Genomic DNA, 23,242 nt, shown 5'->3' on the forward strand with positions numbered 1-23,242 from the left:
AGCGGATCCGCCGAGCCGTGGGAGGGAGCGGGGAGGGGACGGGGCGGAGCGGGACGGGTCTCGGGCGCGGGGCCTGGGCGCCGAGAGGATGCGGCCGGGGAGGCGACAGCCGGCACCACCGAGGAAGGCAAGGGAGGGAGGGAGCCAGCGAGGCCGGAGCGCTGCCCGTCACCCCGGTGGGGTGGTCCCGAGGACGTGGGAGCCGTTCCAGCTCCGCGGGGCTGCGGCGTGAGCACCCCTCGGGGGGTCCGGTGCCCGGCCGGCTCCTGGGCGCGACCGGGAAAGTTCGGGGGGTGTTTCCCGGCCATGAGGCGCGGAGCGGCGGGGTGGCTGCCGCCGGAGCGGGAGGTGCCGGCGGCGCGAGGCCGCTTCCCGCCCGTCCTGCGCCTCTGTCGGCGCCCGGCTCCCTCCCTGGCGGCAGTCTCGCCGTGCTGAGGCGAGGCAGCGCTGCGGGGGGGGCCGAGGCGGCCGCTGCGGCTGCCTGTACAGGGGGAGGCGCGGCGGCCTCCCTCGCGGGGGTGGTGTGGCCGTGTGTCCCCGCGGGGCGGCGGGAGCCGCCCTTTGCCTCGTCCCGGCAGGTCCCGGGGTGCTGAGGGTGCCGTCTGGGCGGTGGTGTGGGAGGCGGGGAGGGCCGGCGGCGCTGGGAGAAGCCCTGCTGAGGCATGTTCTCTAGAGCTGCATCCGTTGGGACGGGGACGCGTTGTTGGCACCTGGATTTGGTTAGGGTCAGTTAGCGTGGTGCCTTCTGAAGCTGGTCATCGTTATTATCACATCCTCACACCCCCGCCCTTCCTCGTCCTCTGGTTTTGTTTTCTGGAGTCATATCGCAGCTCTCGGAGCTGTCTTGTTTCCCAGACATCCCTCACCCCCTCAGGATTTAGTACAGAGCACTGGCAGTAGAGTTCACCCACTGCTTATTCACATGGCCATCACCTGCCACCCAGCTGGCCTGGCCTGGCCCAGCCCTGCCTGTGCAGGTTCCCTCCATACAAGCCTGTGACCCAAACCCTGTATATCCCAGTACACGTAAGGAGACCCAGGGAGCATGCCTTTCCCAGCAGCCCGTAAGGGATGGTTGTTTCTTGTTCCTTTCAAAACTCTTAATATCCCAAAGCATGAGCTCTCACAGTTCAGCACATTGCTTATTTAATGCTTCTAGACGCTACTGTAATGCAAATCAATAGATGTTTCTATTCAGATATTACTGTTCAAGTACTACCATTAAATCATCTAACTAATGTATTTATCTTAACCAAAGGTGAAAATGTGCATGCTGTTATTTATGTTGGGGTTTTTTAATATGTTTTCAGGTAGTCTGTTCCCAGCAAAAATACTGGACTAAGGGCATGGGAATCTGAAGACCTCTGTTTCTCCTAGAAGAGGTAAAGAGGCTAGAAGCAGTAAATTTACTGTTTGTGGAGGGATTAATCTGCAAAAAGCATGTGCTTACTGATGATATGGAATGAAAGGTGGTTCATTTGCAGATGAAGAAAATGATCAGCTGGAAGGTGCTAATGATCAGACATGACCTTCTTTCTCAAATCTGATATGTGAAGTGATTTAGCCTTAGGAGGTTTTCCCTATCATTTTCATAAAATTTTATGATTATAGGGATTGTCACTTTGAGTTAAATAGAAGCGTAAGCAAAGTTTTATCTTAAATCTAAAAACCTCTGTCTACTTTTTGCAAAAATTGAAGACATATTCCTTTCAGAAACTCTGTGTTTGAATGAATTGTGCACCAGTTTGCAGCCCCACTGGAGTAAAATGAAGTAAATGAAACCATATTATAGTTTATTTTTATCATCTTTGTTACTTTTGCTGTAGGCAAGACTGTGTTCTACTTCCTGTTGGGGGCGGGGAAAGGAAAATCAGGTATTTTCTTGAAATCCCTGTGAAACTCATAGAAATGTAGTACTTTGTCGTAGCACATTTTATAAGTTACAGTGCTTGTCACTTTAGAGTGCTTTTCTTTTTCAGTTTCATATATTTTTCAGAGTCCTAAAATTCTTTGGCCTTTTGCCTGGCTTGCAAAATGGGGAAGATAGTTACAAAGTGGAAAAAATATATGTTATTTTTATTTTAAAAGTGGGCTGGAGAACAAGATTATTTGTATTAAATCAATGTGATGTAGGATTTTCCCCTTTCATGAAAAGGAAGCCGAATTATATCAGCCATTGGTGTTTCTCCAGCTAAAGGACAATAAATGAGTAATGCAAAGAATCAGTGGATATAATTGCTGCATCCTGAAGTTTAGTGTGCTGTTGGATTTTTTTTTCTTTTTTTCAACTGAACCTTTACTTCCTGTTTATGCATTGTTTCCAGTGACAAAATAAGCAGGAGAGATGGGAAACCCAGAAAACATTGGAGATGCATACGTTGCTGTGATTCGTCCAAAAAATACTGCTAGCCTGAATTCTCGGGAATATCGAGCTAAATCCTACGAAGTAAACTATTTAAATTTTTTTATTTATTAATTTTTTTTAAAATAATAAGTTATAGTAAATATATAATAATATAGCAGAAGAAAAATATGACAATAACATTGCTTAAATAATGTCTATGTATGTCACATACCTACTATGCATTGCCCCATCTTTATGATAGTTGAACGCTTTACAGTTTTGTAATATCTGTGTGTTTCATGTCATTTCAGGGCCTTTTGCCCTGCAGGCTGCTCAGTACAAGGGAGCAGCCTTGTCTTACTCTCTTTAACCTTACTGTTATGGAGGTCATTCTGAGTTTGCCATCCTGCTCCTCCACATTCAATACTTCGTGAATTTTGTTACTGCTTTTACAGTGGTACAATAAATAATAATTTAAAAAAAAGTGTTCTGTACTTGTTTCAGTTGTGCTTACACTCCTTTGGTTTCATTATTGTTTGAAAGATTTTGTTGCTTGAAGTTCCCATTGAAGGCCAAAAGAAAAAAAGAAAGAAAGTTTTGTTGGAAACTAAACTGCAGGGAGGCACTGAGATAACCCAGAGCATCTTGGATTATGTATTAGAAGCCACCAAACCAATTTCACCAGCCAATCAGGGTATTAAAGGTAAAAACATTTTAATCTGATTTATTGTTGATAGTTCTATAAAAATATTTTTGAAATTAAATGGACAGAGAAAGGTTGTGCAAAAGCATGAAATTAGTTTTAAGAGGAAGGTATGTTTTGAGGTTCATCAAAAAAACCCCAGCCAACTATACAGCTAAAACCTTTAATTTAACTTTGTTTTCCTTTACCTTCCAGCTCTATAAAATGCTTACTAAAAGATTTTTATTAAGTGAAACTTTGCCTGTCTGTACTACTTCTTCACCTCAAATTGAGATTTATAGCTAAACTTCTGGTAAATCAGATTGAAGTGGCTTTTTTATCCTTAATTTCAGCTAAAACTTGACTTGAACTAGTGAATTGATCACTCCTAAAGTCTGTTCTAAAGCCGGCATTGTTCAGTAGACAGCATCTACATGAAAATATTTCTGGCATAACTGTATCACTTGCAGATATAATTTAATTAGTACATTTTCTTTTTCATTGTTGTTGCATAGCTGGTCTAGCAAACAACCTCACACTTGTGCTGACAAAAATTGTTTTAGCCAGCATATTTCATTTCCAGATTGTTATAAACTATACTGGTTAAAGCACTTTTTTTTTTTTTTTGCTGTGTACTTCATCTCTGCTTTGTAAATAAGGTTATACTGGCAAGGTTGTCAGTGTGGACAAGACAATGCAGTGCTAGCAATTCAGAGAAGGAATAGCTGGTTGCATGGTAAAATGTCGTGGGTGGCAATAACTGGAGTTGGATGGACTTAACAAAGCTAGTTGAGCAGCAAACATGAAATAACATAATAGCATTAATGCACATTGAGGAATGCCTAGTAAAAGCAAAACCTATCTGTTTCTTACAGTTTAGAGAGTTTTAAAGTAACTCGGACAGAGGGCCTAAGCATTAATATGCACAGCTTAGTATGGCCACTGCTAAAATATGCAGCTGAGGTCAGAAAAGCAAACAAAATGCTAAATTCTGTAAGGGTGGAAGGGAAGGTAACATGGAAAATACTGTCCTACCACTATATGAATAAAGCATTCACCCTAACATAGTGAATGTTAGGGTGAATGCTTTAGCATGCTTCAGCATTTTCTATCCTGAAAGCATAGCATGCAGCCATGCTTTCCCATTGCAAAAATAATCTTGTTTAACTTAAAGATAGGTGGTTTGGGGGGTGAATGCTACAAAAAATCAGGGATATAGAAAAGTTACTATGAAAAAAGGGGTACAGTCATGTCTTTTTTAATGTTAATGGATATATACATATTTATGTTCTTTATTTTTTCATATGTATTTAGATTTTCTTAGCTTGCTTTAGATTATAGCTTATAATAATCATAATTGTTTCTTCCTAGAAATTAGGAAGATTGAGTCTGATAAGCTTTCAGATAGCCAACTCTAGATTTTTTTGTTGTTGTTATTTTGTTTTGTTTTGTTGATTAATTATTTTGGGTATTTTTAATACTGTGCTAGGAAAGCGCGTAGTGTTAATGAAGAAGTTTCCTCTTGATGGAGAGAAGGCAGGCCAGGAGGCATCACTTTACATTGTTCCAACTGTTGTGAAAGGTAATGTTGAGCATAATTTCTGAAGTTGCACCCATTTTAGCAGAAGTTCAGTTGAGCATTTATTAAGAATTTTTATGAATATGCTATATGCGGTTTTTTGTATTTAAACATTAAAAGTTGCATTCAGGTGGAAACCTCTCTCTGAATACTTTAAAACTTGAAACAGTTACTTAAAATTAAGGAAAAAAACCTTGTTTTTAATGTATTGCCTTTGTTTCTGTAACAATAGCACACTTCTGTTTTAAGTTGTATTTGTTCACTTGATTATATTTCAAAACATATGCATTAACTTGTAAATTTTATAATTTACTGAATGCAAGTGTAAGACATCCTATTCAGTTCAGTGTTCTTTACTCAGTGAAGAATGTTTATTGAAGTCTGTAAACAGTTTTGTTTAAATAAGGAATGGTGAATAGTCTTTAGAAGGCAAAGTAAATTGCTTGTCAGGAAAGTATTTTTTAAAAAAGCCTGAACTAAATGTGTGCTTTTGGGGAAACTCCTTCATTTTTGCATTACTGATAGGCTTTAAGGATAAAAACTATAAAATACATACCATTGTGGAGTTAGCAATGGCAATAAATACCTCTTCTAGTCCCAAGTCCTATTCTTTTTTTCTGGCAACAGTATACATTTAATATTAATTCCTCAGATGAAGCCGATCACACTGATGGAATAATAACTGAACACTTTAAGGTTTTTAAGGCTACCCTGTTGAGTTGTGAATTGTTATGTAAGGATTGTATGTAATTTCTATCAATTATAATTTGGAAAAAATTAAGTTACTGTAGTCTAAAGTTAGAATATACTCTCAATTAGTTAGGAACGTGTAACTACAAAAGATGCAGAAGGGAAAATAAGATTCTTCTTCTCATCTGTGTGTCTTCAGAGTATGTTTCCTTTTCAGATAATACAAAATATGCATACAGTCCTGGATGCCCTGTGTTCTACTGTTTACAAGACATCATGAGAGTCTGCAGTGAATCCAGCACCCATTTTGCTACACTTACTGCAAGAATGTTAATTGCCTTGGATAAGTAAGAAACACCGTTAGTAAAAATACGTTAAAATAGAAGTTAAACCAGATAATTTGTAGATGTAGCACATAGTTTTTATAGCATTCTTGTGATTAAGAAGGAAATCATTGTGATATCATGTTTTCTTTGTGTTTATCAGAAACTGAAACCTTGACAACATATTTCTAAATCTTTTTAAAAATCTTTTGCAAACTGAAGAATGGTGTGCTTGCCTAAATGAAGTGGCTTTTTGGAAGTTCTTGCTCACAGTGAAGATTTTGTAAAATCGTATAAAATACTAGTGATTAATCTTCTATAAGTGACATAATTGCCATCTGTAAGAGTATTTGCCAGAGTGTAGTAAAAATATCCTGTTGATTGTATACCATTATGATTTGCATTTAAATTAACCCCCCTGTTTACAAAGGCAGTGCATATTCCCCAGCCATACAAATTTCTTTGCAGTAGGGAATTAACTTTCAGAAAGGTGATTAGTTGTTTAGCCAGATTTATAGCAGTTAGAACATGTGAGCATTTTTTTGGTCTTTTTTATGTACCCTTAACAAAGAAATACCAGACCTACTTATGTATGAACTTATTTGCATTAATAAAGTTAGGTGAAACTCTTGGCTAATGTGAAAAATTATAAGTTACAGGCTATTACCTAAAAAGGTTCCGTGTGTAGGGTTTTTACAGTTTATTAGTAGAGTCATAATATTTCCATGTACACCATTGTGCCAGTTGTTATATTTATTTGCTACTTCATGAGTGCCTTCAGACCCTAAGCTCTGATTAAGATGTTTTACCAGCCTTACAGTTGTGAGAGAAGCCTTGGAAGTATAGAAGATAGTTTATGTTGATTATTCTTTATGTACGTAATCTGAAACAACACTTTGCAAAGGTTCAAACTACCATAACTAATTTATCTGCCAACTGTTTAGAGAAAATGCCTGAAAATACCTCAGAGAGGCAAGAGGGTGTTTATAGCACAATGATCACAATTTTACAGTCCTCCTTCCCAGCAGGACTATGAGTAAGTGAAGAGAACACGGCTTTCGCAGCACATGATAGTTTGGATCTGGGACTTAAACATCCAGGCCTATGCATATGCATTGAACTGCAGGCTACGTTCTGCCATCCTTACACATGGTTCTGGGACAGACAAGACCCAAACGGTCTGTTAGTGGATCTGTCTTTCCAAAGGATGTACTTACCTTTCTTTTATATTTCCAGGCTAAATCACTAAACGGAATTTATTGTATTCCAGCAAAGTACATATTTATCTCAAGCTTGTGAGAAAGTATGTGCAGAAATCTTAAATACAAACATGACTTTAGACCCTTAGTTAAATGTGCCCCATTCAACATAACACTAAAATAATTTAGCAATTCAGTGAAAATATATTTATCCAAAAATCCTGAGCCCTGTGTTATATTGCATATGTGGCAGAAAAAAATGGAACAGGTGTACATTGCTGACTTTCCCCTCTAGCTCAGAGTAAGAGGGCTCTAAAGCCCTTCTATATACTGTTAGTAGGAGTGCACTTAGAAGAGAATAACCTTCAGCACAGCTTTGTGAAAAGGCAGCTGGTAGCCTATGTGAAAGAGGCTTGGCAGTCTGGAAACTACCAAAGGACCTTCTGATTTTTTTGCCTTTTCCCACCTCCCCCTAATGAAACACATGAGTTAGAAGGCTTAAGTCAGCACAGATATTGAAATTGCAACTCCTTAAACAAACTGCTTTAAGTTTCAAAATTTGTATGTTGAGAGTAGTAATACTGATAAACTGAAAGTAAACAAAATGGTGACATGTTGGTGTGGTTAAGTGTTTTGGCTGTAAACAATGTTACTTTTACCGTAGCTTATAATTTGCTTTTCTCTGAGAGTTTGCATCTGCAGGAAATGTGTTTGAGCAAACACATTTGCTTAACTATATTTGGTTAAAAAAATTTATGTTTGGGGATTAATTTAATTAAGTGATATAAAATTGGCTGTGCACATTTTAAGTAGTAATTTTTTTTTTAATTAAAATGTGTGATTATCATATATACAACCCTTAATCAAAATAATGGACAGGCATGACCAAAATAGTCCTTTTCTACCTGAAAATGAATTGCTTGCCCATTCTCTCTTGCAGGTGGTTGGATGAACGGCACACCCAGTCTCACTCCATCCCAGCTTTATTCAGACCATCTCCCCTTGAGAGAATTAAAACAAATGTAATAAACCCTGCCTATGCTATAGAACCTGGTCAAACAGAGAGCTCGTTACACATGGGTTATACTGCCCTGGAAATAAAGAGTAAAATGCTGGCATTGGAGAAAGCAGATATGTGTATCTATAATCCTTTGTTTGGATCTGACCTTCAGTATACCAATAGGGTAAGAACTATATTTTCATTTTATATTTGTGAAACATACATACATACATTTTCATTTTACAATTCATTCATTTATTTGATTATGAGTGTGTGCTTTATGTTTAATATAATCGTATTGCACACTCACTGCTAAATGGTTTTTCAAATCCTCACATTTGAACACCATTCTCTTTGATTATAAAGTGTTACTATTGTAAGTTTGGTTTCAAGAGAATATCTGGCCTGGATGGGGGATTATTTAGCCAAATCTCAGTAAGATATTTTTTCAGTTGTATTTAAATTATGTCTTCACAGGTTGACAAAGTGGTAATAAATCCATACTTTGGCCTTGGAGCCCCAGACTATTCAAAGATTCAGATTCCTAAAAGAGAAAAGTGGCAACGTAGCATGAGCAGTGTCACAGAGGACAAGTATTATGTTACATTCCTTTTTCATTAACGGATAATTTTGTTTTGTTATATTACGGTAGTACTTGGTAGACTTGGTCAGAATGACATTCCTATTACTTCAGGGCTTTACTGTATAAATACATATTTAAAAAAAATTCTATTTGAAGTCTGTAAATACTGAAACACAACAGTTAAAGGGTGGATCAAGAAAGGTTTAAATTATAAACATTAGGGAAGCATTTCCTAGCATAATGAATACAGCTGTGGCTTGACTACTGCATGACGAAAATACTAGTTGTATGAATGTTGCACATTTTAGCTGCATGAGCTTCATTTTTATTCTTCATGTAGATCTACAGTTAGTGCTATGTTAGTAATTTAAAAAAGGTCGATGTTCTCAACTATTGAAATATTTCTGAACTGTGTTTTCCTCCTGTTTCCCCTCTAATTCATAGGGAACACCAGTGGGTAGATGATTTCCCTCTTCACCGCAGTGCTTGCGAAGGCGACTCTGATTTACTAAGCCACCTTCTGGATAAAAAGTTTTCTGTTAATCAGTTAGATAGTGACCACTGGGCACCTATCCATTATGCATGCTGGTGAGTCAGATGAATATAGTTTTGCCAATCAAATGCATTCTTGCTGTCATGATTCTTTAGTGCTTATCATTTATGTAATTAATCATACAGATTCAAAAATGAGAAATCAAAAAATTCTAGACTTCTTACACTTTGACTGTAATATATGTTAGTGTTAACCTTCTGAAGAAAAAGATTGCTTCAGGTTTTGAGATAATTTCAGTCTGAATGGTTTCAGAGGAGACCAGGTGTGGAGATCGTATCATCAAACAAATCTATTGCCTCTTATATCTGTCCTGAAGCATCTGTTCTAATTCCTATTGGAGACACTGGGTCTAGTTTAGTGTGGTAACTTGTACAGTCTTTGTTGTTTAAAGGCTCTGAGCAGTTTTACAGCACAGCAATAGCTGAGCTGAGCACGTTTTGGTGGTGGTCAAGCTTTGAGTGGGAAGCTGGACTAGGTGATCTACAGAGGTCAACTTGTCTGGCTATAACTCTGTGATGATTTAATCTGTAAATGCTTGAGAGCTTTCCTCAGTTGTTGTAAAAATGCTTTTGTTTTATTGTTATGCAAGTTAGTCTTCTGTATTTATAGTAGTGTCTGATGATATGAATAACATAAAAATCAAAGTAGGTTATAAAAAAAATTAATTTATTTTTATTGTTTGTCAGAAAGTTTGCATAAACGGTACACACAAGATTTACCAGTTATCAGCATGAGGCTTAGGAGTCCTCAGGATCCATCTGCATGACAATCAGAAGCTTTACTCTGATTCTCACACAGATTATTTTTTTTTTTTCAGGCAAGGCTGAACTCTGTTTTGCCATGACTGAATTGATACAACTACCCAAACTTAGTTTAAAGCAAGGTTCGGTTTGTGTATAATGAATCCAATAAATGGTTACTAGGCCAATGTTTACCAAAGAAGTGCAGAACTGATACTAGTTTCTACAAACTTATTAATGTTCCATTGTCTTCGGTGTCATTTCAAAGCTAAAAACTCTTGAGCATGGAAATACACTTTTCCATATTTAGGACTGTCTGAAAAAAAGATTTTATTTTACATTTGCTGTGTCTGTTCTGCTTTAAACCTGTCTGCAGGTATGGAAAAGTTGAAGCCACTCGAATGCTGTTGGAGAAAGGGAAATGCAACCCAAATCTTTTGAATGGCCAGCTTAGCTCTCCTCTTCATTTTGCTGCTGGAGGTGGGCATGCTGAAATAGTACAAATTCTACTAAATCATCCAGAAATTGACAGAGTAAGTTCTGTTTGTGTTTAGAAATAGCAGTTTTAGCAACAATTTCTAGCTTGTGTATGTGAAATATTTTGTGTCCAGATCACAGTGTGTAAACACAATGATCCTGTTGAGAGATTACCAAAAAATGGTTAAATATCATTACCTCTACTTTTCCTATTGTATATCAATTAAATGTTTGAACTCTAGGATCAAGGATTTTAATTCTCTCAAAAAATGTGTAAATGTTTACCTACCTCCAGTGAAAACAATGTATTATCAGTGTTTCTGTTTATGTTTGTAGCACATTACTGATCAACAAGGAAGATCTCCACTGAATGTCTGTGAAGAGAACAAACAAAATGAGTGGGAAGAAACTGCAAAACTGCTGAAGGAAGCCATAAATAAACCTGTATGAGTTTATTTTCTAAATAGTTTAAAGTTTATATTTAATTTACACATAAACTTGTAGAAGAGCTAGACTCACATAGCTGTTATTGTAAATGTGCAGTATACTGAAATTGTTAGTGTAAATATTGACAAACCAACATTTTGTCTCTTTAAATGTTTCTGTCTATATTGCTCAAGAAATACATGTAAGACTTTAAACGTGATGTTTTGATTTATTTGTAGGAGCATCACATCAGCTATTGATTTTATGTCTACTTTTGATCAGCTTGCTTTATGCATTGTCATCTTATATGTTGATACACAGGAGCATTCAGCTGGCTAAATGTAGGCTTCTACAAAATAGGCTTGACATCAGTTAGTCCGTGTAGTCTTCCTTGGCAGTCAGTGCAGATCTAGCCAGGATAGTAAACAAAATTTACGATGCGATTCCTCTTATCCTGAAGTAGATTTAAAATTAGCCAAATGATGCAAAATCACTTGTTTATTTTCTTTGACTTCAGATGCAACTTGTATCTCTGTAAGCAGGTGGCAGTAAATCTGCCAGTTTTTCAAGATGTTTTAAATTATCTCCATTTCACTCTATATGAAAGAATCTTCCAAAATATTTAACGAAGGAATTGACCTCCTTTATTGTAGGGATCTTATTATGCAGTTGATCAAATGGCAGATGTGTGTCTAATGACTCCAAAAGACTAATGCACACATTTTAGGTAGATTTCACAGCATAATAGGTGATATTATGTTGTCACTTATGTATTAATGCAATAGTAATTAAAATTAAAAAAAGATAGAAATTACTGCAATAGGAGTCACAGTGACTACTGCAGCAAAAAGACTGATGTTTTCTATTCCAGCCTCATTTTCAGTCAGTTGTCATTTTCCAAAGCATTCACCTTTTTACCAGAAGTTTTTAGGAACTCAGTTCTTGATGGCTAAGAAGGAAAATAACAAATTCCTGCAACTTTTTTATTCAAGCAGCTGAGACCTTTAACCTGTTAGAGAGATGAAAACAAGAAGTTTCATTGATTTATGACTTGTGTGTATATGCTTTAAACACCTGATTTACATTTAAGTATGTCTTTCAGGAGGCATACTCTGGGCCCACATGCAATTCAGTGAAAGCTATGGGAGTTCTGACAGGGAAAATTATTTATTACTAGTAATATTATAGAAGTGCTAAAAGATCTTAGTGAGATTGTATTCTTATTGTACTGGGGTCTGTGTAAAGGGTGGTGCTTTCCTCTGAAAAATAAGTCTTTTTAGTATAGACTAATGAGGGCAATAATTCATAACCTGCCAGTAATAGTGAGGTGGACATTTCAGGATATGCATAGGCAGTTGATCCCAAATCCCTCAGGGAACATTTAAATGCTTACTTGCCTTTGAGTTCAACGGAAGTGAAGTCCTCAAAAGATGAGTAAGATCTTTCTTGGAGTTATTGTGGTAAAAACCACAGTATAAGAACTTGCATACGACATGAAACAAGCAGTTTTGATAAATAGTAAATACGCAGGAGTTGTGCAATGTTCTTTTTCTCAACAGTATGGATTATGGTAAAATTTCTTTCCTCTTCAGAAGCACCAACAGAAAGGACTTTAACAAGTTTGTTGTTTAATGTGTTTAAATTTTTATGTAGTATGAAAAGGCACGAATTTATCGTATGGATGGGTCGTATCGGTCTGTGGAGTTGAAACATGGAAACAATACTACTGTACAGCAGATAATGGAGGGGATGCGTTTGTCTCAAGAAACTCAGCAGTACTTCACTATCTGGATCTGTTCTGAGAACCTCAGTAAGTAACAAGGAAGATCATTATACTTGAGAGTTTATAATGTTTTTTTAATTTCTGCTTGCGTTTAGAAAAAAACAATATTTTCTTAGGAAAATAGGAAACATGCTCTCTGACAGTTCTGTATTAACCTCTTTCTATCACCTTTTTAAAGCCATCCTTTAAGAGTTAATTTGTATCTGGACTGTTAATACACTTTGCCCCTGCCAGAGACTCTGTAATCCCTGTAGGTCTCATTCTTTATATCTTTTGCATAGGCAGTGAAACCAATTTTCTATTTCCTCTGCTTAAGCTTTCCTTCAGTAGATCAACTCCCAGCCTTTACAGCCTGATGTCTCCAAACTGTGCTTTCAGAGCTATAGAGAGCTTCTCCATTTTAGCCATCATTTTGGGTAACCCCAATAGGTCTGACCCTGTATCACTGTGGCATCTAGAATGTATTTCATCTAGGAAGATGAGGCTAGTCTAGATTGCCTTTCTGTTATAGGGCACCTTTGCTGTCATAGTCCTTATCGCTAACTTGGCCTGATTTAAGTGGTATTTTTCTTCCCAGAGTATCTGAAATTGGATGCATGTAGTTGTTTTTACCAATGTTTAATCTATTTAAAACTAGTAATTAAAGTAATGCTGATTAATCCTTTTTCATTAGGTCCTTTAATCATATGAATTTTCATGTGGTTTGCACCAAAAGAATTTTTGATAAACAAGTTTTTGGATATATTTGGTGGAAGGGAATTCTGATGCAAAATGTCATTATTACATTTACTGTATTTTTTGGTATTTCTGACCTAAATAAAAAGTATATTATAGTTGTAGGTTGAGATCTGTAGCAAAAGATACATGGAACCACAAAAGTCAATGACTGTGATTGTGTTTTGTCAGAAAACGTGGTAAACAGTACTGCTGCAACAAGATAGCTATGGGACACATTATAATGGATTTACAAAGCACAATTCAGGTTTGGTAGGATACTGTGGTGACAGTACCATTAACACAGAAGCCTTGCATTTAAAATTTTATTCACTCTTGTCAATCTTCCACTACAGTGGCATTGTTACTTTCTTTTTAAATAAATTTTATCTATAAATATTGCAGGAAATCTTTTCTTCATTCTTTTTTAATCTTTTTCTCCCAGTGTCATGCCATTTGCCTTTTTACTTTGCTGTATGCCACATGACTACTGTAACCCTCAGTTAAACATAGATGTTAATGTCTGGAAGAAAAGGAAGTGTTTGAGTGTTGAAGTCTTGCTGCTTGTGCCTTTTCTAAATATGTATGTCATGTTTTACTCGAATCATTGAAGTATTACCTTTGCATTTGAGGGGAAGAGCTCACTGATACATTGTTTAGAAACAAGTACTTCTCTAGATATTTAGCCTAAGTTTGAAAGTGAGTCAGCTTCTGATTTACAGCTTAAAAACAACTAATGGACAAGTTTCATTATAAAAGGTATTTCTTGCAGTTTGTGTACAACTGTAAAGACCATAGTTTTCTTGTTTGTAGGATGGATAATGATTTTGTGTTTGAATGTAAGGTGGATAAGTTGAGTGAACAGATTATTCTCAGTGGAAAGATGTTGCACTATAACATGTCCTTTGAAGTTTTTCATATAGTGTGAAATGTCACAATGTAAAAGCCAAAGCAGTGAGGATGAGGCAGATACAGCCTTCCAGTTCCTCACTACTAGAAAACAGCCAAGCAATAATCACAAGGACAGGCAGAGCAAGTGAATGAGCGTAACTGAAGGTATGGACTCTAGTACATAGTAGGACTGTAGTCAAAAGCTCTGTATTGCTTTCTCAGCTCTCTCATACACAGGAGAACATGAAACATTGAATGACTGTAGCCTGTTAAGAATCAAGACATTTTACAGATTAAAAAAAAGAATGTCTGTTCTGAAAAGTTAATGGTTTGTATATATCCAAAAATGGCAAATACATTTATAAGATAAGCTGTATCCATATTTTTCTGTCAGAAACAAGATTATTGGACTTCATATTTCTCCCATAATAATTGAGACAACAGTCTCTAATGTTTTATTATTGTGCTTTTGAGGTCCATCTTGGTATTCCATTACATTTTTAAATACAACTTCATTCTTAAGAGGCTGGAAATAACAAAGGTTCATCACTAGTGCATTTAATGAATTTATGCTGAGAGTTTTGTCAATAAATCCATATTTTCAAATGCTTTTATCTATAGCAGTTTAGAAAACATAGGGAAAAGTCTTTGTTAATGAGTCCTTAGTTTCAGATACTCTGGTTTTGGTGCAGCATTTAATTATAGATGTATATGTGTGTGTGCTGGGTTATTGTGTTTGTTTATTTACAAACAAAACCCGTTATTTTTCAGGCCTCCAGCTGAAGCCATACCACAAACCTTTGCAGCATATTCGAGATTGGCCTGAAATATTCACTGAACTGACGAACTTGGATCCTCAAAGGGAAACTTCACAGCTTTTCCTGAGAAGAGATGTGAGACTTCCACTGGAAATAGAAAAAAAGGTCTGCACTTGAAAGTGATAGCATGAAATCATGGTCAGAGTCAGAACACTTTGGCCATGTGTTTAATGACTGTAGTAATTTCCAAACTTACTTAAACCGGACCTCTCCTCTCCTTTTCTTCAATAGTTTGAGTCTTCAGGTTCTTCCCTCCTCTCTCTCCCCTGCCTGCCTCTCTCCTCACCTTCCCAGTTGTTTGGTTTATCCTAAGTCCATGTGCCTCAGTCTCTATCTGCCTGTCATACAGCTAAAAAACAACCTGCCCGATTTTGTTTCTCTTCCTTGTGCTGTGATTTTTCAGATATTTAATTGGTCAATTTCAATGGGATTATTCAAACATATTATTCAAAATGGATTAATGGGGGGAAAAAAACACAGCTGTCTATTTCTGTGAACCTTTTGATTGGGCATGGTATGCTAGTTACCTTTAATTTGTAAGTGTGTTATATCAGTGAACTCTTGAATTAAGTCAATGAAAATATGTCATTTTTTCTATTACAAAGCATTACTAAAATGTACACTTCAGTCAGGATCACACCTTTCTCTTCTGTCTCTTAATCGGTGAGAAATGGTATTTATAGTTTCTAAGCTCATTTTCTTTTACAAAGAAATCATATTGTTTACATCTTTTTAACAGATTGAGGATCCATTGGCTATTCTTATCCTTTTTGATGAAGCCAGATATAATTTACTGAAAGGTTTCTATACATCACCTGATGCCAAGCTGATCACACTGGCAAGTCTGCTTCTACAAATAGTCTATGGAAATTATGAGAGCAAGAAACATAAACAGGGCTTTCTAAAGTAAGTGTGTGTGTTTAAAACTTAAAATTATGGTTTTAGATTAAGTATTTTTAGATAGCACTTACTATGGAGCTCTCAAATTTTAGGTGTGATTTATTTCTTATTTTTCTCCATCACTGAGCTCTAGTTCAGAGTAATCACATAACCCTCATAGCATTAATAGAAGCTGGACATGGGGTCTGAAAAACTTATTAGTCTTAATTATTGCAGTCCCAGGCAGAGGGATGGAAGTTCTGTTTTCTGTAAGTCTATACTGACATACAATAATACCAAAATGAGTAACAGTATTCATGTGAATTAAGGGTTTTGACAGGACTGAGAGTTTGGACAATGCTGAAGAAACCTCTTACTACGTCCAGGTAGACAAACTACTGGGATTGGCTTTCCTCCCTCTTTGAAGAGGACAGACCATGCAGACATATTATTTCTGTTCTCTCATTTGTATATGAACTACTATACTAAATTGGTCAGAAACATAGCAGCAGTAGGGTTCTGCCAGATGGTGCTTTTCTCTCCCCTTCTCTGTGCTTGCCAGCACAACAGTAGCTGAGCTGTTCTGGGATATGGCTTTTTCCTCCCACGTACATTTCTACAGCAGTATCTGAGCACATCAGGATTCCAGTTCTCTACTGTGTGCACCTTCGCTCCACCCCCTACCATCTCCACCTCAATTCATTCATGTAACAGCAGCTGTGCTATTCTGGAATGCTACTATACTTCTCATCTCCTCTGACTCACAGCATCAACTGAGCTGTCTTGGCTTGCCTTTTTTTGGTTGTATTCTCCACCATCAGTAAATCAGGGTGCATTTTCTGCTACAGTTACACTAATGTAAGTGTGGGCTGCCTCTGAAAGGGCTGGCTGTACTGACTACACTTGTTTGTTCCTTTCTCTTCCTTCTGTTAGGTGTAGAGACTCTACCATTACAGAGTAAGCCAAGTGAATGAGCTCACTGGCTGGAAAACTTTTGGGTGGGCTGTTCAGTAGGTTCAGCTGTTGACCCATCTTGTCCTGCAGTTGCACAGTTGGTAGATCGAGCATAAGGAGAATTGATTTTGAGTGGGACTGCCCACACATGCAGGAGTGTGCAGTTAAATGCAACTGGGTTTAATACAAAACTACGCCCACTGAATCCCAGCAGCTGCGGGTGGTGTTCCTTTCCACACCGGGGCACATGAGCAAAATGGCTATGAGTTGATCCTGCTCAATGGAATTGTTTGACTCTGTAGACAGGACTACTTGGAAAGATAGCTTGGGCCAGATAGAAGAGCCTTGTGAGCATTTGCGCATGCTTTCTATTCAGATGAAGATGTTGGAAAATATCTCTGTTTGTTCTTCTTCAGATAGATGAAAAGATGTACATTCTGAACTTTTTTGTAGTAGACATAAATGTTTATCAAAAGACTGGACATTTAAAAATTATATCTAGGCTGTTGTTTGTATGAGGGTATCCTTGACCTTAAAGATCTGGATGCATTTTCCTGTGCAGGGTTTTTGATTGGTAGATCATATGTGCAGTTACTGACAAATACAGTTTAAAAATTACTAAATAGTCTCAAAAAGCTAGTGATGCAACCTAGATTAATTGTGCATAAAAAACAACTAGCAAAGGCTTCCTTTTACCATTTGTTGTTTGGTTGTGGGTTTTTTAAAGGCACTTTATATAAATAGCTTCACTTTCATATCATGTAGTATCTAACTTTCATGTGGAAATTAATGGGCCAGGTCCTTGGCGGTGCTGAATACAACAGTGAACGGAAGAGCACCTATAAACTGTCATCTTTTTTGAGTATGTAATATTCTGGTATAAATGACTGTTCGTATATCATTTTGGCTTCCAAACTGGAATTCACCAAACTGGTCTATAATCAAGTAAGAGTCATGTGTTCTGCTAGCATTTTGTCTCCCTGCCATGTCCATGATGCATGACACAAAGTGTCTAACACAAAGCTGGATCTCCGTTAACTGAGAATTACACTATATCTTAGGAAGCCTTAGCTTATGTTTCACGAATGCTTCTCACCTGATGAGGCAAGATAGAGCAGGAGCTGACTGTGTAGCTCAGTATGTGACTTGAAGATATAAACTGGCAGACACTGTTCTTTCTCCTTACTTTCTGTAGTGAAGAAAAACTTTTTTCTGCTTTGTTTTTCTCTTAGTGAAGAAAATCTTAAATCTATAGTACCAATCACTAAGCTAAAAAGTAAAGCTCCTCATTGGACAAACAGGATACTTCACGAATACAAGGTGAGATAAATAATCAAACAGTAGAAAATCCTGTCTTAAACATTTTTTGACTGTTTGGTTGTCAGTTAATGAACAAAAATACTGGTGTATAAAGCTAGAAATGTGTATGTTCTGAATTTTTGGGATAGGCTGTTGGAATGCTGTTTTTCTTGTACAGTTACAGTTGATCTGTTTGTTAGAAGTAAATATAGTTGTCATCTGTTCATTTATCTTCAGTGTTAACTGTGTATTGGGGATACTGCCAGTTCAGGCATACATGTAAAAAAAAAATCTACTCTGACTTAAATTTTCATATCTGCTTGTAGTGATAGATCCACGAAGTGCTTTTTGCCAGTGTAACTTACGTGTTAAGGATCTGATAGTGCTGCTGATGCACGCGTGCGCACGCGCACTCCTTTGACTAGAGCAGTTAATTGAGCAAAATTTTTAAATGTGGACTTGGGCTGTTTCTGTAAAAGACATCTAACTGAAGGGCTATGGATTCCAAATGAGGTCAGAGGCACCCAAAGGTTAAATTCATGAACTTCATTAAAAAATGTGGAAAAAGTGAGGTGTGTCAGAGAACTGTACTGGCTAACATGCATCACTAAAGGTAGCTGACAGGAAACACTGCAGAGGCACCCAGGGAATGTTTCCAGGCCTTGCCCCTCTTTTGAGATGAGGTTACTCAATCATAAACTTTCTCTTGGTGCCTACACCTTTTTTGTCAGAAACCAGCAGATCATTCCTGTTCTTTGTAATACAGATGAAGGAGGGGATGATGGTGGTCTTTGTAAGACTATGGCATAGCAGAGGGCATAGCAGAGTAGTCTCTACTCTTTCTTGTATCAGCTAATATGTAAGAATGAGCATAGCTTTCTTGACTTCTGCTCTTAGGCTGTTGATTTGGGGTGTGGGGTATGGGGGAAGGGGAAAGGAATTGCAATCTTTTGTTCCAAATATATTAATATATTTTACATTTTAAAAATGTCTGTGTAGAATTCAGATAAGCTGGAATGCAGGGTGTGGATCCAAAGAGCTTGGTCCCATCCACCACACCCACCGTCATGGCCCCCTAACTGTTGAAGACTTGTGTTCTCTCTCTTGCCTGTGCCTTCTCATCTCATGTGTGGCCTAGCCAAGTTTTTTGTTTGTTAGGGCACTTTACATCAGTCTATTCTGAGGCGAGAGCACTCTGGCGATCCTTTGTTGTGACTGTTTCACTCTACTGAAGAGGAAGAAACAGAAGCCTGTCTCATTCTGAATGAGGGCTCCACTGAAGAAAAGAAAACTGCACCTCTCTTTTGCTTAGAAAAGAAAAAAATCCATGGATTTTTTTCCATGGGGGGAGGTACTCGTTCATCTTACCATGCCTCACTGGATTGGACCCCTTAAAGGAAGAAGAATGGAGGAAGAATAAAGGAGGAAGAATTCCTCCCCTTAAAGGAGGAAAATTTTAAGGATTGTGATGCATTTAGTGTCAGATGGGTGCATAACTGCTTATCCCTGAGTCCAACATACTTCTGAGAGGCAAAATTGTGGGGCCCTGCAGAGGTTAGGTGTCTGTAGCTCAGATTTTTGGGGCTCATACAGGTATCTGCTGTCTGCCTCAGTCTCTTTTGGCATTTGAGCCTTTCTGTGGCTCTAGGGTTTAATTTAGATGTAGGAAGACAGTTGCTGGGAAAGCACTTTGGGAATACTAGTTTAGTGGGAATTCCACTAAATAGTGGGTTTTTTTTCAAATAACCACAACTATTTGGGAAGACTTGTTGATTGTCATTGTTCCTTTATTTCTAGAATCTCAGCACCAGTGAAGGTGTAAGTAAAGAGATGCACCACCTTCAGCGCATGTTCTTGCAGAATTGCTGGGAAATTCCTACTTACGGAGCAGCTTTTTTCACAGGACAGATATTCACCAAAGCAAGTTCAAGTAGCCATAAAGTCATCAAAGTGTATGTAGGAGTAAATGTAAAAGGGCTGCACCTCCTCAACATGGAAACAAAGGTCAGCTTAAGTGAACTGCCAATGATAACTGTTAAGCTTAATTCTGTCCTCTTGAATTCTTTGTGCTAGTAGTCACGTCACATCCGACTGTTTGGTTAAACTTGACTGTGAAGATTTCCAAGATTTTAAGATCTTTATGAGGCGCTACTAATAGCGTTGTATTTTTCCACTTGACTACTTTATAAGCTACAACTAGATTGTGGAACATACTGTTCTAAGTCAGAATCCTGTCTAAGTGAACTAAGGAAAGTTCACTTTGTAAGGATGGAGAATATTTTCTGAGTGAGTTTCCTACATTTCCTTGTAGGCTTTACTCCTCAGCCTAAAGTATGGTTGCTTTATGTGGCAGCTGGGAGACGGAGATACATGTTTTCAAATCCACAGTCTGGAAAACAAAATGAGCTTTATTGTGCATACCAAACAGGTAAGCATTGTCATTTTTCATCCTTTATGTTCAATTATTTTTTCCTAAACTAGATATATGCCTCTTCTCTCTTGAGATTGACCCCCCTTGTACAGTATAAAAGAAGCCCAAGCCAAGCCCCCACAAAAATGATCTTAAAGCTTTCTTTTTTATATTTCAGAATGTTTGTTAGTTTTCCTAGCATGTGAAGCCTAGGGTTCAAAATACATAAAATGCATCTGTAATCATTAGGGTAAACTTTTTTTTTTAATTGAAACTGTCGCATATGGCCAATCCCTCAGACTCTAAGGATAATTCCAAATATGATGAGAATCACAGAGTTAGAGCTGGTAACTTTGCTGTCAAAACTAGTGGAGTTTGAGATTGGATAAAACTGAGGATCTGTGAAGGCAGTGTTGTAAAGCAACTTCACTGCAATTGCTACCAGCAACTTTTGATAGTGGATGTCTGATGGAAAATGCTTGTTTTACCTCTACTCTGCATCAGTGGTAATATGCTATGGTAAAATGTATTGTGACAAGATTACAGCTTTGAGTATCTTGCATACTTTGACAGTAGTTGCTTTTGATTCATATATATTAAGGTGGTTATGGGGGAGTGATTGAATATTTTGAAAAACACTTTCTGATATCTGAGAAAAATCTAGGTTTTATTTTCCTTATTTCTAAAACGATGCAACTTCTAACTTATTTTTATTTACATGCATTTGTCATATACTTAAGTTAATTGTGTCATAGTTCTGAAATGCTGATAGAATTTAATTATATACCTTTATATAGGCAGGTCTCGTCGTAAAACTTCTGATGAAATTAAATGGCCAGTTAATGCCAAGTGAAAGAAGTGAATGATGGAAATGAACAATACTTACAAAACAGTATCTTATGGCTAAGCAAAAACCAACTTATTTCTCGTCATAACAGAAGACTTCCACGTACATGAATTTTACACAATAGAAAAGTCAATTTGTACAGTTTTTTAACTTTGTACAGAAGCTGCATGTTTTTTTAAAAAAACTATACAACATATCTGTTATTTTTATAAATATTTTTGTGTTTCATATATAAGCTGTTGTAGGGCTTGAGCTTAACCAATAAAGCTAATGAAATGTAAATGGTTTACTGAGTTGGACGAGCATGAATCAAGTAAGGCTTTTGTTCCCAGAGGACTATGGGACTACAGTGCCATTAAGCAAGCCTCAGTTAACCTATTTACCTTTCGTGTCATTCTGTGGAACATCAAGGAGGTTGTATATGTTACAGTATTTTGTAGACACACTTTATTTTTAAGATACTGTTGATAAGTATGCTTAAAAGACCAGTTAGACCTTTGAGCAACTACTTTTGATAAACTCTTGTTTTTTATTTGGTCTCTGACAAATGTTATAGCTGGCTTTATTTCTACTCTTAACTTTCTCATACTTTGTATTCATATTTATGCTAAAATATTGCATGAGGATGTCAAAAGGGAAATCCTTTAAATCATTCAGAAGCCATATTAAATGTTTAGCATGCTTGTTTTTTAAAAAAATTGATTTTTTACTTCTGCTGTGCAATATAAAATGTGTATATGGAGGAGGGGGAGATACAGATTTACAAATTAATCTTACTCAGAGGACTTCAGAAAATTTAATAAATCTTACCCTGGATTGCAACACATCTGCAGTAATGAAAACTCATATAAGAGGTACTAAGTTATTTCTGTTAAACTAATTTTCCTACTCATTACTTCAGTTTCTTGAGGCTACAAGCAGTGCAGGATGCAGGAATGAAAATTTATAATGGAAGAAACTCAGATTCATTTTGTAAGCATTATGCCTGCTCTTTGCAGAGTCAGGATTGGGTCTCAACAAGTTGGGTCCCAAGTGTAAGGTGGGACCCTATGCAGTCTGAAACATATCCTTGTACGTTAAAATAGTATCCATAACACAAATCTTTAAAATTTCTGGTTGTATTTCAGGGTTTTAAGTGCACTTGACTATTTCTTCTGTGTAAACTGCATGCTAAACCAGTGTGCAATATTTTGTAAAAAAGTTTGGGAAAAAAAAAAAAAAGAGCACTTGCCTCTAAGTTTTCAAATAAAAGTTAAAATGAATGTTAGGAACTGTGCTCTTGTGTGGTAACTTTACTCATACCTTACTACTAGTAAGTGCAGTTTAAGAAATTAAAGTAGTAAGCAGTTAAAAAAAGTGAACAGGAGACATATTTTATAACCTTAGCAAGCTATACTTTTCTACTTAAATTTCACTGGCATAAATAACAGTAAATCTTCATGGTTTGTTATATTTTATTTAAGGTAAATAATGCAACAGTCAGGTCCTTCATAGTGCATCCTTGCTATCACTTGGCACTGGTAGCAGAAATATGCTTCTCTACATAGCACTTCGTTAGAAAACTAGAGGAAAAACGTTAAAATGTGTGTCAGGTGCATATTTAACAATAGTATTAATATGCCTTATTGCTGTATAGTTCTTTCTGCTAAATTCTTATTTATTACTACCTAATAAATTGTTTGCAACAAGTCATGTTTGTTGTTTTTATTATTGCAGCCAGCATGAAAGTGCCCTTGAATGTCTTGCCAAGCAGGTGTTATTTCCAAAGAGCAGTATTTTGTAACAGACTCATCTTTGCAAGGTATGAAGATCATCAGAGAGGATCATAGGGAGGGTCCCATGGTGACTACAAATTAAGGTAATGCACCTTGGAAACCGCTCAGGAGTTCATCAAGAGAACTGGAAACGGTTAGTCATGGCAAACCAGAAGTTTGCAGGCGTTGTGTGTCAGTGGAGCCATTAAGTAGTGAAAGCTCCATTACGCAGTCCTAGCAGGCTTCTGGCACCTGGGGACGCGGGAGTTTCCACTGTGTTGCTGTGACAAGGAAGGT

General features: G+C 37.3%; 1 protein-coding gene across 4 annotated transcripts; it reads left to right on the plus strand.

The window, feature by feature from the left end:
* The first annotated feature begins 23 nt into the window (after positions 1-23).
* Positions 24-21,925, plus strand: KRIT1 (KRIT1 ankyrin repeat containing). 4 transcript variants are annotated; one of them, XM_072854281.1, is made up of 18 exons: positions 25-127; positions 1,311-1,382; positions 2,325-2,446; positions 2,888-3,047; positions 4,516-4,608; positions 5,495-5,642; positions 7,758-8,001; positions 8,295-8,410; positions 8,845-8,988; positions 10,070-10,226; positions 10,507-10,614; positions 12,250-12,406; positions 14,756-14,907; positions 15,542-15,708; positions 17,868-17,955; positions 19,732-19,938; positions 20,246-20,362; positions 21,142-21,925. In XM_072854281.1, exons 3-18 carry the CDS (start codon positions 2,345-2,347, stop codon positions 21,208-21,210), a joined length of 2,229 nt encoding a protein of 742 aa, XP_072710382.1. In that variant the 5' UTR covers positions 25-127; positions 1,311-1,382; positions 2,325-2,344; the 3' UTR covers positions 21,211-21,925. The 4 variants fall into 4 exon arrangements, with proteins under 4 accessions (XP_072710385.1, XP_072710382.1, XP_072710384.1 ...); XM_072854283.1 differs by having other exon boundaries at positions 5,513-5,642; XM_072854282.1 differs by lacking the exon at positions 25-127 and adding an exon at positions 133-228.
* The last annotated feature ends 1,317 nt before the right edge of the window (positions 21,926-23,242 follow it).

The sequence above is a fragment of the Ciconia boyciana genome, chromosome 2, assembly GCF_034638445.1.
Source record: "Ciconia boyciana chromosome 2, ASM3463844v1, whole genome shotgun sequence".
In the NCBI taxonomy this organism is placed as follows: Eukaryota; Metazoa; Chordata; class Aves; order Ciconiiformes; family Ciconiidae; genus Ciconia; species Ciconia boyciana.